The sequence below is a fragment of the Rhinolophus sinicus genome, linkage group LG10, assembly GCF_036562045.2.
Source record: "Rhinolophus sinicus isolate RSC01 linkage group LG10, ASM3656204v1, whole genome shotgun sequence".
NCBI classification, from domain to species: Eukaryota; Metazoa; Chordata; class Mammalia; order Chiroptera; family Rhinolophidae; genus Rhinolophus; species Rhinolophus sinicus.
Window position 1 is genome coordinate 87648214 of NC_133759.1, and position 15093 is coordinate 87663306.

At 36.9% G+C, this 15093-nt stretch overlaps 1 protein-coding gene across 1 annotated transcript; it reads left to right on the plus strand.

Annotated features, from left to right (window-relative positions):
• The first annotated feature begins 346 nt into the window (after positions 1-346).
• On the plus strand, positions 347-5507 carry SPINK14 (serine peptidase inhibitor Kazal type 14 (putative)). Its single transcript, XM_019739037.2, has 4 exons — positions 347-644; positions 1565-1608; positions 4231-4367; positions 5329-5507. The coding sequence occupies exons 1-4, from the start codon at positions 575-577 to the stop codon at positions 5372-5374; spliced, it is 297 nt and encodes a 98-aa protein (XP_019594596.1). The 5' UTR covers positions 347-574; the 3' UTR covers positions 5375-5507.
• Positions 5508-15093: the final 9586 nt, after the last annotated feature.

The window sequence follows — 15093 nt, forward strand, 5'->3', positions numbered from 1 at the left end:
ATCTAGCATTCCCAATCAGAAAATTGTCAACACAGGCAGGTGTACCTGGAGCATTAGAAATCTTTGTCTTCATCCAAAGAGATGGTCTCTGCTTCATGAGCAAGTACAGACTGGCTTCTTCTGTGAGAAGCTCTTGTTATCTAGAAGCCTCTAGTGGCCTCATCATTTTCTTTGTAGCCCTTTAAAGAAAAAAAAAGAAAAGGTTGACTCTTCAGGTAAGGAGTTGCCTTTTCAAGACACCTCCATACTAAAATAATACAATTATGCCCAAAGAGTAATCTCTGATTTACTTCTGTCGTCTGCGTAGTTACAGATCTGTCACTGAGGTCTATACTTATAATTTTGACTAACAAAAATTTAACTTTTCCTGAGCATTTGTTTTTAGGGAAGGGTGGAATAGATTATCCAAGAGAAGTATAGAAAGTTTACAATACAATGGACAGACTAGAAATGAATTTTCACTTCAAAGGTGGTCTTAATATCCTGATTATTCTGCTTTGGTGATTTCATTCGAGGGCAACATCCTGAGACAATATCTCAGAGCATCATTCTAAGGACGTACCAGGAGGAAAACATGGCCAAATCTTTCCCAGCGCTCTACTCACTTTTGTTCTTCGTCCTGATACACTGGGTGTTAGCTTCTGGTGAGTAATTTGGCTGGTGCTGGCAGGCATGTAAGGCTGATTTGTGGGCTCTAACATTGTGATCTGAAATAGAATGCTTCAAAGTTCTTATTTATTTATTTGTTTTTATTTAAAGGTATCATTCTACTATATCTATATATCTGTATCTATAGAGAGAAAGACAATGGAGTGAGGGCCAGAAAAATGTCTTTTGGCCAATAGGCAAAGAGCCTTAGTTTTCCCATCTATTAATGCCGATTATGAGACCCAATTCATGGAGAGCAGGGGGTTTGTGTAATTCAGCGAAGTAACATGTAGAAGTGATTGGCAATATGCTTACATTGCAGTGCATCTTAAAAACTCAGAACTTTTGAAAATGCTTTGCCATGTATTTGATTAGGTTATTATTTTTGATATCCTTTTTTAGAGAAGAGTCATGTAGGGAGTTATAAAGTCACCTAGCCTCAAAGACCGAAGAGTTTGATTTTTTCATATATCTGCCATGAATTCCCAAGCATTTCATGAGCGAGTGTCTTTCCCCTCTCTGCAAAATGTGGGGATTGGGCTAAAAAGTCTCTAGAAAGTTCTAGCATTTCTTAATTTTTTTTTTTTTTTCATATATGGGCTGCTGGTTCGGAATCTGCTCAAGCTGAGGTTAATTCCTGTTAACCAAAAAGTTACTTCATTTACTGGATTGGCAACATTTATGAGAGCAGTGATGCATCTATATAGTTGTCTGCTGATTATCTATCAGGAGAAGAAGAGTTGTTCCACATTTTTGAAAAACAAATAAGTAAATACATGTCCAAGTATAAACGAAATAATGTTTGAAATTATTACAAGCTTCCTTGGTAATAATTTAGAAGTCTTTTGTTCTGCTAACTTATTGAGATATAATTTTCCAGATATTAGATTCTGTAACTATTTTCAGTGTGTCTTAGTTTCAGGCCCTGGACACTGGTGGCCACCGCATGGAAATATTAAGGTAATCTCCCACTAGATTTCCCGGGACCGAGGATCTGATCTGAGTTTTCTTTGGAATTGCTGTTAAAACAATTTAGAACCTTTCTGCAGCAAGGTCATCTGTGACATTTTTCAATGGCCACTCATATTAATGTGACAGGTACACTGCAGGTATAAGAGCCCAGAGTAGAGTGATCCAAACTGGGAACAAAACTGAGATTTGGTCAGGAGAACACTAGGGAACCTTCCAGAGTGCCTGGGGAATGTGCGTGAACACGGACGACAGCCAGAGAGGGCAGGCTCGGAAGAGCCCACAGACTTGGGCATAACACGGTTTTTGCTCTTAAGGAACTCACAGTTTGGAGGAGGGAATGCTCCTAAATGCTCTGAGACTACAGATGATGCCTAAGTGAGTCGTGAATAGGGAACACAACCTCTGAGACACATATTGAGGAAAATGTGAAGGAATAGGAAACCCATGAACAGACTTCTTTTAAAAAGTGAGCTATGAGCTGCCCGGTGAGAAAGGCATAACGAGGCCAGCTTTGCTTTCAAGGGACCCATAGATCAGAGTGTAGAACCTGACAGAGGCGGTAGCTCCAGCAAAAGAATCTGCAGAATTTGTCCAGGATTTATACTCTGGTCCCATACAGTCCAGTTTTAGCATTTGCCTCTCCAGAAAGTTGCCTGTAGGAGTTATCCCCTTGCCTAGCAATCCATAAATAAAAATTAACTTACTCATTTTCACTTATTTTCTTTAAGAAATATTTACATAACTTCTGCGCTGTGCCCTAGGATACAATATTGAGGAAAAGAGATATATCCCCTTTTCTCAGAAGCTTACAAGTAGCCAGAAAAAAGGGAAAGGGACAATGATTATTTGTAGTAAATTCCACAAATAAAAGAAGTAGGATGGTACCATAGAGAATATATATTGTGAGTAGAGATACTCACTATAACAGTGTGATCAGTGATGGCCTCTCTGGCATGGGGACATCTAAGCTGAGACCGGAAGGGTAAAAGGTGCCACCCAGGTGGAGAGCAGTGAGTTAGACTTTACCTACTTGAGTTAGATTGAACACCTGTGTGACTGGAACATAGCGAGAGTGAGGAGTGCAGCAGATGCTACAATTACAGCCTGATGAAAACATCTCATTAGAAAGAGGGAAAAAAATGGAGCTATATTTATAGACAATAACACTAACTATTCTTGCTTTTTTTATTTGATTACTCTATATTAATTCAGATTAAACTATTTTATATCTCACTCATTTATGCAATGGCTAAGTGCCTATATTTGTGCCAGGCACACGATGGTTAGTCTACTCAGATACAGACCTTACACTTATGGGCTTATAATTTTGGCGGCATGTGAAATTAGGCAAATAATTACACATATGCTTTATTACACACTAATTAGAGGTATAAAAAGAAAGAATGGAGAGTCGGGATTGTATTTTGAGAAATATTGCTGAACAAGTAGGTTATATAACCTGAGTTCTGAAGGTAGAATGAGTTTAAATTCTGGAAAAAATATGTTTGGTGGGGTGGTCATGACAAACCTGAGATGGAGGGAACATGGAGCATTTGGGAAAAATAAAACTAAAAAGGCAAAGAGCAAGGTGGTATATGGCAAACTTGGAAGAGTTGGGAGGATCCAGATCACATAAGGTCTTCTATCCCATACTAAGAACATTTTTTATGGGAAATGAGGTGTAATTAAAGGATCAAGGGGATGAAATGATTCCATCGATGTTTAAATGATGGAAACTAGAGGACATGGGTCATAGAGTGACAGACGTACAGGGGGTAGATGATGGGATCCTGGCCTTGGTGGTGGTGGTGGATAGATAAGCAAAGTAGGAAGAAGAGTTTCTAAGCTCAAATATGAATTCTCTTTCTCTAAATACTCAGCCAAAACTCTCTCCCACCTTGGATCAGAGGTGTTTTATCTATCATATGGCACTCATACAGCCCAAGAGACCACCATCTTCAAGCTCCATCATCCCAGAGTCACTGCTTCAAGCCATCACTGACACCAGCTTTGCAAGTAGACATGAGTTCCAATCCCTGATGACACATGTTCCTTCCTTTGTTGTCACTTTTCCCTACAAAATCAGGGAGTTATTCCAAATGATCTCACATTTCAAAACTTCAAAACAAGAGTTGACTTGGGGTTTTTAGAGTGGATGAAATGTGATAAATATTTTAAATCAAGGCACATGGATTTCAGTGAAGCATCTTTTCCAACTGTGGGGCTTTAGATTCCTTAGCTGAGTTGGCATAGAAAATCTCTCAGAATATTTCCAGGTCTAATACTCTGGAAGCAAAGGAGATTGAGAAAGAAGCTACATTTTCAAAATAGATTCTGTTTATCCAGTCTTCCTACTCCCACTCTAGCATAGCAGGCTTCTATTCTCTATTACTGGCAGGAGGTCCTGACAACGAGGGCATCATGTTGTTATCAGATGAGATATACATAGCTTCTGATTGCATTGCTTTGGGGAGGAGGGAACTGTGAGACCTTTGGTGAGACTGGAATATGATCCTGGCTATGTTTAGATTTTCCTAATAAAATCCAGAGGTGACCTACCCATCTGTGCATGTGTTTCTAATTGTATCGTTCTTTTCCATTGAATTTCAGGTGAAATGTCCATATAAAAAAGTAGACTTGTATTGGTTCAAAGGAACAATAAACCCCTGCCTTGGTGTATATCAACCCATCTGTGGCACCAATTTCGTCACCTATGAAAACCCCTGCATCTTGTGCATTGAGAGCTTGTGAGTACTATTTGGGGAAAAAGAGAGAACAATGGACAAGCTTAGGCCACAGCAATTATTATCTACCCCTTCTCTATCAGCCTTGATGCTGGGAATTTGCACAAATAATAACCAGTCCCTCCTCAAAAGAGCATTTGGTCATCTAAAGCCCATTGGAGTAGCAAGCAGACTCTCTGTGCTCGGTGGTGTTTGTTAGATCTTTCTTCTCTCTGAGCCCTCGCATCCCCCTATGCCAAGTGATGGATGGATTTTCACTTGAAGCTTCAAATATCCTTTCGAGTCCTGAAATTCTTTGATTTTTAAGACAAATTGTGGTTTTGCCTTTTCTCAGATATATTCAACCTCTGATGTGTCTAAAACTGTGAGCTAGGAGGAGGTGACAGCAAATTTGGGTCCTTCAGCTAAGAAGGAGTGTTTAGATTTTTTGGATTTATGTGACATGATTCTGTGATTAGATCTGGAGGTATCATAAAACTATGACTTCAGTTTTGATCTCTGGATAAGCCAGCACAGTTCACAGGGAGAAAAATTATTCCCATTGCATCAGACTGGAGCCCTTATCCCAATTATTATTTTGTGCACGGAGCAATGACAGGAGTGTGTGAACCCCAGGTCATCAGAACTAATAAGCAATTCAGCCAAAGTGTGTGAGTATTGACAGATACAATGAAGGTTGATATGCCTCACATATCTCAAGCTCAGGACTAATTCAATGACCTCTTTTCAAAGAGATTGTACCATAGGTCATAATACCTTCAGTGACATCTTAAAATCATAAAAGGATAATCGGGTAGGAAATGCAATAACTTGACTTTTGTCTTTTGTTAATTCCCCCTTATGCTCTGGCTCTTAGTTTCCTCAAATATAAAATAAGGGTGCTAGCTAAGACAATTTTTAAAGCATTCTTGTAGCTCTGACATTCTATTATTTAATGTAATATTTATTCTGACTCTTCCTTTAGGAAATCTAAGGGGAAAATTAAGTTTCTACATGATGGAAAATGCTAGCTGAGTGGACTTGGATGGGAAAGAAGATATCTTCTGTTTCTCTCCATCAATCCTCCTCTTCTTGCAACTCACCTGTTCTTTACCCCTCCTTACGTGTGCTCTCAGTGATAGAGTTTCTCTTACAGAGCTTGTATCAAACAGCTAAATGTTCTTTCTTTAGACCTCTTCCTTCATGGATTTAACTGCCCTCCATGTTCTCCCTAATAAAATGTTCTGAAAGTCTGATTTCACTTGGATTTTATATCTGTGTCTCAAGTCTCAGAAATAGAACAAATTAAACATTTGAGCTGAGGGTCAAAGACAAACACTGGGATTAATCAGCTCTCTGATACTGTGAACAGTGGAGTAATCTATGTAAAGGCCCCGGCTGTCTTCCAAGGAACATGACAGAAATGTTTTCTATATTCCTTTGGCATTAAAAAAAGAAAAGAAAAAACAATTAGAACTATGAAGCACTCCGCTCTTCCTAGTCATTCCTCTTGCCTGCTTTCTGCAAACCCCTCATCAAACAGCCCCCCTGTTAGACTCAACCTTGAAAGAGAAGCATTTACTCATGTCTGGCTTAGTTCAACAGAGCCCAGCACTTTCACTGGCTCTACTTTTCTCCGTAGAAGGAGGCCCAATTGATGGTATCCATGAATGCGCCATTGGTCACTGGTCTTTTTCTTAAATTTTTGACACATTTTAACCTCTGAAACATAAGGGGAGTGTACTTCTTTGAGTTGTGTGTGAGTGTTTTAATATGGAGAGAAGACTGATGTACACTACTATGCCCTCTTCGGAGAGCAGCTTGCTCCCTATTGGCTTAGGAAGGAGCATTCTTCTGCCTCTGAATATCCCATAAGACTATGGTCAGAGAGTTTATATGTTCTGTTAGCTCTTTGACCTTGACTACCATGGCAATTACATGGTGGATATACAACTCCATTGAAAAAGAAACAGTCCCCTTTGGTCTATCATCTTTAGAATATGGAAAGCAAATAGTTCTGGGGAAAATGAAATCTTCTCTCTTTATAGTGTGTCACTTTCCATTGCTCCAAGTCTTGGGCCATATGTAGGAACACCAAGAACTCCAGGGAGGACTGTTCTCCAACACGATTGCTTTGACTTCCTGTTCACAAATCCTTTCTTCTGCAATAATCAATCTGTTATCATTCAGTAGATTGTTTTTATCTCAAACATTTTAATTTAATCTCTACAAGTTTGATTTATATCTTCCATGTTTCTAACTTTTCAAAAAAGTTATTATAACTGGAATGCAATTATAATAATTATTTTTTTTATGATTTTACCTGCTAATTCTAATATCTGTCAGTTCTAGGTAGGTTTGGGTTTGTTGATTTTCTTCTCATTATGGATTGTATCTTAGGATACCAGACAGTGTGAGTTTTATCTTGTTTGGTTCTGAGTATTTTTGTATTTCTAGAAATATTCTTAAGCTTTGTTCTGAGACACTGCTCAATTACATGGAAATAGTCTGACCCTCTGGAATATTGCTTTTAAGAGTTGTTAGGTGGGACCAGGGCAGTATTCACTGAGAGCTAATAATACCTCACTGCTGAGGCAAGACCCTTTTGAGTACCCTACTCAATGCTCTGTGAATTACAAGGTTTTTCTAGTCTGGCTGATAGGAACAGGCACCAATATCAGCCCTATATGAGATCTGGGCTCTGTTATGTCTAATTCTCTCTGGTGGTCCTTTCTTGGCTTTGGGTAGTGTCCGCACATGTAAGCACCAGCCAGTAATCTACTGAGCTTTCTGTCCAGCTCTCCAGTGCTATGGTCTTGCAAACTATAGCCACTTTGATCTCTCTCCTCTCAGCACTCTCCTCAATTCAGGAAATCCACTTGCTCTATCTGAGTTCCTCTTTCCTATTCTTAGAATATCTCACAATGAAGAAACCAAGGCTAGTCATAGAGTTCACCATATTTATTTCCCATCTATCAGGAATCACTATCTTTCATTGCCTGATATCTAGTATCATGGTTTCATATATTTTTGTGGTTTTTTGTTTTCTTCTTAGATAGGAGGTATATCTGGTTTATCTTACTCCATATTATCTGAAAGTAAAGGTCAGATTTATCTTTATCATGTCATTGTGCAGTTGGTTGTCTGTATTCCCAGACTCCACTTCTATGACTCAACCAACTGCAGATCAAAAAAAAAAATTTTTTTTTTAAAGTTGTTATGTTATTGTAGATGTGTACTATGTAGTTAGGCCTACGATGGTTGCGTCTGTACTGGACCTGTACAGATTTTTTTTTTTTCTTGTCATGGTTCCCTAAACAATACACCATGACAACTATGGATATAGCATTTACATTGTGTTAAGTATTATAAGTGATCTAGAGATGATTTAAAGTATATGGGAGAATGAGTAGGTTATATGCAAATATAGGCCATTTTATATAAGTGACTTGAGCATCTGTAGATTTTGGTATCACCAGAGGGTCCTGGAATCAATCCCCTGTGGATATCAAGGGACAACTGTAGTTATGTTTTCCTCTAATACCTTCTAAAATCTAGACTACAGCATAATGTCATTATTCTAATTTTCTAAGATTTCCAGACAATAAGATTTGTGCTCTGTAATAATACAATTTTTTTCCAGTGGATAATAAAGCATTTACTTAAGTTTGCTATACACAAGATTAAAAAGGACTGTCATATTAATATTTTTTCCTATCATTTGATCGTATACATTTTCTAAAAAAGAAAGGAAGTCAGCATATTTATCTCAATGCAAGACTTCCCTCCTTTCAGTGCAATTCCTAAAAGCGAATCATTTCTACACATATCCTACCACTGCCAACATAAAAGGAGCTTTCCTCTAAGTGTCCTAGCTCTGGCAGCCACTACCTGTGCTCCTCTCTCGCTCTCTCCCCTCCCCCTGCTCCCTCCCCCTCCTCCTTTGCCCTCACCATCTCCCTCTCCCTCTCTGGCGTTTTCAATTTTGAAATCCCTCTGTCTGGTTCCCCTTATTTTTAATCCTCTAATTATTGATGAGTCCCAAATTTTTGTCAATGCTATCTTCTCTTTCCCCAGCGTACTTTCTCTGTTTGACAATCCCACTCACATCTGTAATTACACTATTGTCTGTATACTTAAAACTCATGGACCCTCATGATAAGACTGTACCCATCTTATATATCAGATACTAGATACTTTAATTTCATTGGCTCATAGACTCTTTAAAATCAATCTATCAAATGTAAGTCCTATTTTTTTCTTTCTAAATGTGCTCCTCCACATTTTGATTTAATGAAAGTCAATGTAACTACTCTGAGTCTTTCTCAGTCTAAATCAATTTCAGTATTATATATATATATTCCTTATTTTATCTTAAATATAAATTAAACACATGAACATGTGTTTCATCCAAGTCTTCACCATGTTTTAATAGGTTATTTTGATATTCTTCTTAACTGTTAATCGCAGCCTGTATTTTATTCTCCCACCCATAATCCTATCTCTATTGTTGCATCATTAAAATATGACCTGTTTCAAAGATCACTATCTTAGTATGACTTACAAGACACTATTTCATCTGCTACAGGCACTCTCTAAAGCCCAACTTCAACTGTAATGTTCTTACAGGATTTGTAACCAACCCTATTTGCCCACAAGGTGGCAGTAATGCACTGCTGCTTAAGGGATGTACGGCGAGTAACAGATGAGGGCAAAACCTTAAGTAGAAGCAAGAGGGCCCTCTTTCATTGCCTATTTATCAATCCCCATTTCTGAACCTAATTAAGGGGAAGATTTCAAGATGGAAAGAGATTCCAGCACTTTCTGATGTTATTTTTCTTTTTCCCAGGAAAGTGAAATCTCCTAATATACTCCATGCTGAACTCTTATTCAGGTCTCCCATTGGTTGGGAGAGTTGGAAAATGTTTCTAACTACTAGACCGAACGTTACTGTTACTTCTTTTGTTTGTTTCTGTTTAAGGAGGGCACAGCTCACAGTGGCCCTTTGGGGATCAAATCGGCAACCTTGGTGTTATTAGCACCAGGTTCTAACCAACTGAGCTAACCGGTCACCCCCCGCTGTTGTAATTCTATGGAGTTCTTAGCTCTCCTCTCCCCACATTCCCCTCCCCTCCTCTCCTCCTTTTTACCCAAAGAATGTTAGTCAATTCAAAGAGACAGACTTGAGTAAGCTATCTATCGTTTGTTTTCCAAACAGAAGTTAGAAATTACTTGAAGTATGGGTATGTGTAGGCAGCTAAAGAGGTTTATTGAAATAACATACAAACAAACCTACACTGTGGTTAATTTTTTAAATTTAAATTTAAAATTTGTATTTTAATATTATTTTACTTTAATAAAAACTAATATATACTTTCTTAACAAGAATTCAAAAATACAGAAAAGTAAATTTTAATTAAAAAATAAAATTATGTAAAACATTACAACCAAGGCTTTCTGTCATCAAATTTAGATGAAAATCTTTCCTGAGCTCTTCTTCTTCGTTTAATGACTAAGAGTGTGATGGAAATGATATCATAAAAAGGAACATACTATACATGCTACTTTTGAAAGGAGAGCTTATTGAATACAAGCCAATATACAAATGAAGAAGAAATTACATTCTGAATGTGTGCAATAAATACATTGAAAATAAAACTTATTTAAAAGATATTACTTCCCAGAATATCAAAAATAAATACATATGGAAAAGCAACTCTAACAGTATGTATAATCTCTACCCTGACTGTTACAAAAAATTAATCAAAGATTTTAAAGAAATCCTAAAACATGGAAATATGTACCTATTTATCAATTTAAAAATTCAATATTGTAAAGAGGTACACTCATTCTAAAATGTTTTATAGATTCAACATAATCTTGCTCAAGCAACATCTTTTTTGAGAAAATAGCAGTATGATTTTCAAATTTGTGTGAAACCAATAGGAATAAAGAATAGACAAGATAATGTGGAGGAAGAACAAAGCTAGAGGCCTTAGTACTATCAGGTCACGAGACTTATTCTCAAGCAATAATAATAAAGAAAATACAGGATGCAAAGAAGACAAATACACCAGCAAAATGGAATTTATAGTACAGAAATAGACCCACACATATATGGTCATTTGATTTATCACAAAAAGACACTGTAATAACATTATGAAAGGATACTCTTTATTAAATTATGCTGGATCTATTGGATATACACATGGGAGTAAATAAATCTTAACTCAATTTCAATTTGAATTAATATTCAAAAAGCCAATTCAAAAAATCTTTTAGAAGGAAATATATCTTCAAGAACTTAAAGTATGCAAATACTGCTTAACCTGGCAAAAAAAAGCACTAAGTGTAAATAAAAATATGTAAACTGTACAATATTAAAATAATGAATTTAAGTTCATCAAAATACACCATTAGTAGAGTGAAAAGTAAAACACCAACTACCGTGTTTCCCCGAAAATAAGACCTAGCCGGACTATCAGCTCTAATGCTTCTTTTGGAGTAAAAACTAATATAAGACCCGGTCTTATTTTACTATAATATAAGACCGGGTCTTTAATATAATATAATATAATATAATATAATATAATATAATATAATATAATATAATATAATATAATATAATATAATATAATATAATATAATATAATATAATATATATAATGTAATACCGGGTCTAATATAAATAATATAATACCAGGTATAATATAATATAATATAATATATATAATATAATACCAGGTCTTATATTAATTTTTGCTCCAAAAGACTCATTAGAGCTGATGGTCCAGCTAGTTCTTATTTTCGGGGAAACACAGTATTAAATCATCATGTTGTACACCTTAAATATATACAATTTTTATTAAGAAATAAAAAACCAACTTCTCCTCCTGTGCTCACTAGCTCATCTACTCTTGTTTTCGCAAGAATGCTATTTCAGCAATTTTATCAATGTCCCGAATTCTCAATTTTACTTTTACTTTTAGACCTTTCCCATAGCTTATATACTTCACGTTATTTCTACCGTTAAGGAAAATAAAACAGAAAAAATAAATACTTCCTGGATTCCGCATCTATCTTGATTTTTCTTCATTAACTTCCTCCTTTTAGGCCAACACTCCTCTAAAGGGTAGGCTATTCATACTGACTCCAATTTATTTCCTTCTATTTTTAACAAAGTTGAATCAAGTTCCATCCATGACTACAACAAAACTTATTATCAATGTCCTTTTATGTTGCTAAAGCCAATGGTCAATTCTTAATCCTCATTTCATTTTACATATCAATAGCATTCCATACAGTTAAACACTCCTTCCTCTATAAAATGTTTTTCCCCCATTAGGCTTCCATAATAACTTCCTCTTAGAGATGCACCATCTTCTCTCTGCAAGTTCCTCTTCATCAGCTGACCACTAAAGAGTGAAGGGCTATAGGGTTTCAGCCTTTGGACCTATTCTGGATTTTGTCTATGGTTATTCTCTTAGTGATCTCACCTCTATCTAGATTTAGATCTCATATCTGTACTTTTGAGAAGATTAATAAAATTGATAAACTTCTAAGTCAGACTTCCCCCAAATCTAGATTCTTATATACATACAGCCCACACCTCATTTTTATTTCAATGTCTAATCAAAATCTCAAGTTTATTCTGTCCTAAACTGAGCTCTTGACATCCTTTCCCCCAAAATTGTTTCTTCCCTATTGCTCCCCAACTCATAAAATGGCAACTCCATTTTTTCTAGTTGCTAAGCCAAAAACTTTAAAGTCATCCTTGGCTCCACTCTTTCTCTCACACCCAACATGTAATCCATCAGCAAATTCTTTTGGCTCTGTCTTCAAAATATACCCTAAAGCTAACTACTTTTTATCACCTCCACTTTAATCCCTTAGTACAAGCCACTGTCTTATTTCACTTGAATTACTATAATAATCTTCTAATTACCATCCTTGTGTCTACTCTTTCAGTATTGTCTTCAACATTATACACCAGCACTATACATTCAGACAGAATAATTCTGTCTAAATATAATTTTTATCATGCCACTTCCTTCATCATAAGTCTCTAATAACCAGGCACGACTTGCCAGCTCTTTCATAAAGGCCCCTCGCTACTACCTGAGAGTATTCTCTGTTGTTTTCAGGTCTGTGGGTTATTCCCTCTGAGTCACCTCCCCTCCCCACCACCATAAAAAATGGCCTGTTGTTTACAGCTGAGTAATTTTCTTAGCTTGCTTCCGGCCCATAGATGTTTTATATCCAATTGTGCAAATACGGTTTCTTCATTTTCAATATCTGTCCTTTTGAGTCTAAGCTTAATGTCTTCAAAAATGTTTTGAGTTCTTTATGCATCATTTTTGCATTACACTTTATTGGGCAAAAGGCACACTTCAAATCTATTCAAGAAAAGCCCTTCTGAACCTTTGGTCCCTGTGTGGTTACTGACAGACAATGCATTTGGAATGTCTGTTGTTTCACCCAGAATTTATGAGACACATACTTAAGATACCTAGAAGGTCTGTTGATTACTACAAAGGGCCTATAAGGGACCACTTGAAAACTATCTGAGGTTTAAAAGGGTCTGACAGTTCCATAATTGGATATATCTTGACCTTGAGATGATTTACTGGCAGCAAACATGCTTTTATTTTTGTCCCAAGTCTCCTTTCTGGGAGAGACTGGGGCTGAGAAACAATTACGGTTTCTAATCCAGAAAGTCCTAGGTCCTTTATGTTCCCTCTAGGTTCTTCTTGAAAGCTGAATAATTCCTCCTTTATCTCAGCTCTCTTTTTCTGTGCCTTATGATGAAATTAGTGGATATTTTCAGCATTTAACCTGGAATTCTGCTTAGCAAGATCAATCAGCTCATTAGATGATAATTTTCTATATTCTACATTAATCCAGATCTCGGTTTTGCTAAACTTTTCATCACTAAATAAAATACGTTTCCCTTCCTCCAGTTTACTATAACATTTTTTTCCCCGTTTTTATTTATGCTATTTCCAACAGCCTGCGTGGGGCGCATCAGGCTTCTGCTAATTGTTTCCTCAAGGTCCTTCTAAGCTTCTGCCCACCATCTTGTCTCAAAGCCAATGACACACGTTTAGATTTTTGTTATTGCCAAACATAATTTCCAGACACCAAATTCAGTTCCATTTATTAATTCTGCATTACAAACAAACTTTAAATTAGTAGTATAAAATAAGAACGATTGTATTCTATTTATGGAATCTATGGGAGCAGGGAGCAGGCAATAGGGGATTTATAGGGGATTTATAGTTTGTCTCTGGTCCAGGATGTAGAGATGCAGTATTTGGAGGCTTATGAATAGAAATTAAAGAGAATATAGAGAACACTCAGAAATGTGGGGTTTCACAGGAGATTAAAACAATGTTTCTAGACTCCCACATAGTAAGAAATAAAACTGAAAAAGCCCTTTAGTAACGAAAGCCACATGCATTTCCTCAGTTTAAAAAAGTCATTCAGGTTTGTTGCCAACATCACATTAAAGATGTTACTTTCCCACTAAGCTTATTTCAGATGCCACAAGCTATCCACCGTTAAATAATAGAGATGGAAACAAAACATCAAGACAGAAAAGTCATAGGACAGGCCTTAGAATTGAAGTTAGAAGGGACTTTGAACATAGTTACCTGTATTATATGGACACAAGTAAAAGGAAATAGTTCAAGGACCTTCTAAATTTTGAGGATTGCTTTGCCAGAGAAACAATAAGCACATAAAGGAGCCTCTTACCTTCAATAAGTTTGAAACCCCTGAACTTGACCGTAAAGAAGTAGGTTTTGAAAATAGGGTAGCCCCAAAGGTAAACATGTTTCCCAATTCCATCTCAGACTGGTCACTGATGAAAGAAGGGCAAGTAAGATCCTATCAGGGGGCAGAGCCAGAAACTACAAAGAAGAAGGGAAAGGGGCATTGTTTCAGATAAACAAATTCAGAGTCTTATCAAAGAATGTACCCCCGCTACCAGGGCCGGAGTTTTCACCAGCCCAGGTAAGCAGGAGTTTATGAGTGCTATGTGCCAGTGATGTCCGTGTATCTCATTACACCTTTTTTCTGAATGGGAGCTTGAATTGTGATGATCCTGTCTAGCTCCTCCATTACACATTGTATATGGAGGAGGAGATAGGGGCTGATAGCATGCCTCATAATGACGCATAGGTCTCCATAAAGCACCACTTTCAGCATTCCTGAACTTTTAGCTTGTGCAATGACTGGTTAATGCTTTAGATTGTGTCTTATGAGGAGTCGAATAAGTATGTCCTAAGTGTGGGAAAAAGGGTGTGCATGGCTGTCTGGTAGTCACAGGGGCAAATTGTCACTGCTATAATATAGACTCATTGCTGGGGAGTGGAAGCCCAACAAGGCGCTTGCTTTTTCTACCCCCATTGCATATAAGGATGATTATGTGACTAGTTCTCATCAATGACGACTGCTGTTGCACTTGTAAGCCAAGGTAGTAAAGAATCATGTGTGAACCCTTCACAGTGTTTTTCATCTTCCCATCACCTTGATGCAAATGAGCATTGCAAATTTGAGTCAGATGTTGAACCCAGAAAGGAAAGGAGACTGGATCTGTCCATCACAACTTGGAGAAAAGCTGTCTATAAGCCTGAGAGAATCATCTGAGAAACAGACTTCCTCCTGTGTAAGTTAATATACATAGGGGGTAATTTGTTATATCAACTGAGATCATCTTACATGAAACAATTTGTAATAAAAAGTATAA